The sequence below is a fragment of the Nanorana parkeri genome, unplaced genomic scaffold, assembly GCF_000935625.1.
Source record: "Nanorana parkeri isolate BGI_ZX_2015 unplaced genomic scaffold, ASM93562v1 scaffold567, whole genome shotgun sequence".
NCBI lineage: Eukaryota > Metazoa > Chordata > Amphibia > Anura > Dicroglossidae > Nanorana > Nanorana parkeri.
Genome location: NW_017306835.1, coordinates 325,558 through 329,376, shown reverse-complemented (window position 1 = coordinate 329,376; position 3,819 = coordinate 325,558). Strand labels below are relative to the sequence as shown.

Sequence of the window (3,819 nt, the reverse complement as noted above, 5' to 3'; positions counted from 1 at the left end):
GGGGGTGGCTCCAATGGACAGGAGGCTCCTGGTGTGAAGGCAGGGTTCCCATTGTGAAGGGGGGCTTCTAATGTGATAGTGGAGGCCCTGATGTTAAGGGGGACTTCTGATGTAAAGTGGGAACTCTGATATAAAAAGGGGCTCTTGACATGAAGGGGGGTTCCTGATGTGAATGGGGATCAAGCTCTATGGGACTGCCTCCACCCCAAAAAGTAATCAAATAGATCACAGGAGCAGAACTTTTCCTCATGTGTCACAACTGCAAGAAGGTTTTGTCAGATCACACTTAAATGTTCCCATGTGCCCATGTGAATTAAAAGCTAGCAGACCCCATAATTAGTTAGAATTCTTTTAACAGGAACAGATGTTGTTTTATAAAACTGTTTTATAAAACTGCAAAAGGAATAGGTCTAGTGGCCAGATTACACTCAAATAACTGCTTAGACAGTGAGAGCTAAGAAGGATTTTTCAGCACTGGAGTTAGAACGATGAACATCTAAAAAAAGGTTACCTGCAATTTTTATATTTAAGTTATTTTTTAAGTTATGCTATGTGAATAAGAACATGTAACAGATATAAAGAAGGTGTTATCCCAATTTGGCTGCAAAAGTAGAAATACACTTTAAGTGAAAATTGAGGTGGGCTCTAGCTGACTTGCTGCTGCTTCTAATGCACACTGAGAAGCTCACACTGTGCACCGATGTCAGAGTAAACAATTTCTGTACAGGAGAGAAGCCTGTACAACTCTGCCTGACTGAAGAAAAGGCTTGAATTCAGCATTATAGCTAACCTGAACTATTGGGCATAAAAATGACAAATATATTCCAGTGGTCAGTGATCATGATGAGTGTGGATTAAGAGGCAGGTGGGGGGGTCGGTGCAAAATTCCAAGCCATTAAGCTGGGCCAATTTATCAGAGCTCCCAGACATTCTGAAAACCAGAAATACTCTGTTCAGAAATAGAGCTGACATGCATATACCTGGAGGAACCTTCTATGTGCCGCAAGTGCTGGATTGGAAGTTGGTCTCACTTTAACAATGTTGTACTACTTTTTAAATATCTCATACTGTGCAATTATGTATCCGTTACAGATATCATAGAAAAACTAGGACACTTTTTTTTTTTTAATAACTGAGTGCTTCATTTAAGTGTTATATTTCTTATTACTAACTGATCACATTATGTAACAGTGTGGAAACAACATCCAAATCAAGTATTGCATGCTGAATGCAAGGCGTTACTTCATTGTATCACATTCTTATCCTAAGGCATGTCATTCTGCCCAGAAATTCAGAGGGTGGGAAAGTATTACAGAATGAAGACACAAAACACACTCCTGCTGGCTTTTTTCAAACTCTCATAAAATGGATATGCTTTTATTCAAGTGATTGTATCATTTACACCCTAAATGTTTAAATGTTCAGTGTTTCTTTACCATGTATGTACTTTTAGAGAACATTGTTAAATTACACTATTCTGCTACATCTTTTCCTCAAATACCTGTGCTCCTCTTGTTAGTTGCCTGGCTTCCTCTTTATACCTACAAATGACACAAAATCTACTGATGCAAAATCAAGAACTTGCACATAACAGTACAGATAAAGGGATGGGAACTGGGCAACCTCTAGCAGTCTGGAATGTTGAAGCCAGCTAACATTATAGCACATTAGGTGAGTCATGTCTTTTTGTGGAGGAAGTTTATAAAAGTGTTCTGCAGAACAGTGAGATCTCTGCTCATGAGTTGAAACATGGAAGGTGCTCCCCCCAGAGAAGCAAGATCTCTGGTCATTAACTGAGACATAGAAGGTGCTCCCCCAGAGGAGTGAGATCTCTGGTCATTAACTGTAACATGGAAGGTGCTCCCCCAGAGGAGTGAGATCTCTGGTCATTAACTGTAACATGGAAGGTGCTCCCCCAGAGGAGTGAGATCTCTGGTCATTAACTGTAACATGGAAGGTGCTCCCCCAGAGGAGTGAGATCTCTGGTCATGAGTTTAAACATGGAAGGGGCTCCCCCAGAGAAGAAAGATCTCTGGTCATGTGCAGAGACATGGAAGGTGCTCCCCCAGAAGAGAAAAACATCTAGTCATGAACGGAGACATGGAAGGTGCCTCCCTGAGAACATCAAGAAGCCCTGAGTAGTGCAGTAGGGACAGAGAAGGTGGAACCTTGTCGCTGGTACACAGAACAGGTTGTGAAACCTGGCAAAGCTACAGGAAACAAGGGCTCTGTCACCAGTTCAGGATTCTGGAAATACATACATTATTATGACAAAAGCTTCACGTTCTCTTAGATGTGCGGTCTTACAAAAATCACTGGGGCCAATTTACTAAGGGCCAAGAGAAAGCATAAATTGCTATGGTACGCTGGTATTGTGGCATCACAGGAGTATGCCTAAATACACAAACATAGTAAACATGACCACTGAGCGTATCTAGCAAATTGTACATGGATGTTCAAATGCGTATTCACTGTTTGGCATGCATTTAACATCCAAAAAATGCTGTTGTTGTATCTTTTGTTCTGATAAGGTGCACCAAGGAATTCATTTGTTAACATTTTACCTGAAAATAATAATTAAAAAAAAGGATAGCAAAAAAAGCAGTCTAGCAACAGGTATTAATCATTGGAACCTCCATTCCAAGCAGTTGTGTACATGTGCTTGTTGTTGTAGTTCACACTTCTACAGTCTGTGTGCATTGTGCCAACACATCACAATGGACAAATGAATGGACATGCACCTTTACTGCTGGCGCACTGGCACGTTGCACCACAACACACATTATATACACTGTAGTGCACTGCCATGAGTTGCCAGCTACTGTAAAAAGTGTTAGGGTGCCATACACAATGAAGGACACTGCATTTAGAACTATACATTGTGATAATGCACGTTACAAATGTGTATTTGCATGCATATTAACTCAACACAGCACGGACTTAAGGTTCGCACATGCTAACAACATTTAGATTAAATAGTTTAATTTTCATATTTAAAATATGAATTGCCCATTTAAGAAATGCAGCTTTTGCAATACTCTCTTACTCTCCAACACTGTCTACCAAAGACTCTCCCCTCTGCCCTGCTTTGGGATCCTCTCCAGGGGTCCAATGTAACCATTCAACCCACTTCCTGGGAGCCCAGGGTGTCATGGACACATCCTTGGATGCAATCTTTTCTTAAAGAAAATCACCACCACAGGTTTCAAAATTATCATACCAAAGCTATTTTATTCTTATTGACAAAAAGCAGCATATAAAAACTTATCTTGGCATATTGGCAACGTTAATCAAGCCTTTTTCAGCACTGATCTTTCATTGTGCTGACTGCTATAAGCTAAGGAAACATGATATCTGCTTGCTTCCTGATAAAATGCAGCACAAATATGAAGTGAAAAGTTGCCAATTAATAACATCAGACTCCTTTCTGTACCTGTTTGTATCTCCAGCACAGGCTGATCATCAGGGATAAGTTGGATGACATCAGACACCACCACCTGGTGATAATTCTCTTCTGCCTCATCATCACAGGAGGATCTCTCTGTAGCTAAACAGATGCTACTTCCGAGTTCCCGACAGAGGAAGATGCTCCAGCAGTCAGTCATGAAAACTTGGTCTGCACCTGAGTGACATATGAAGATTTAGCAATAATGACGGCAAAGTTTGATGGCCACTTTATGCAGCACCTGACAATTAAGTCAGCATTGAACAAATGTTTATTTCAATGTGTTTTTGGTGATTTTAGACACTCCGAATGACCAAAGGCAGGAAAATTGTTGTTGCATAATTAAGCAGGAGAGCGAGTATTTAGCTGCTGCC

The 3,819-nt window shown here is 40.7% G+C and overlaps 1 protein-coding gene across 1 annotated transcript in view; it reads right to left on the bottom strand.

Annotated features, from left to right (window-relative positions):
• MCF2L (MCF.2 cell line derived transforming sequence like) overlaps positions 1 to 3,605 on the bottom strand; it is a 181,184-nt gene extending 177,579 nt beyond the window's left edge. Inside the window, exon 1 of the mRNA XM_018562248.1 lies at positions 3,434 to 3,605. Coding sequence (XP_018417750.1) covers positions 3,434 to 3,605 — 172 coding nt within the window. The remainder of the gene's footprint in view (positions 1 to 3,433) is intronic.
• Between the last annotated feature and the right edge of the window lie 214 nt (positions 3,606 to 3,819).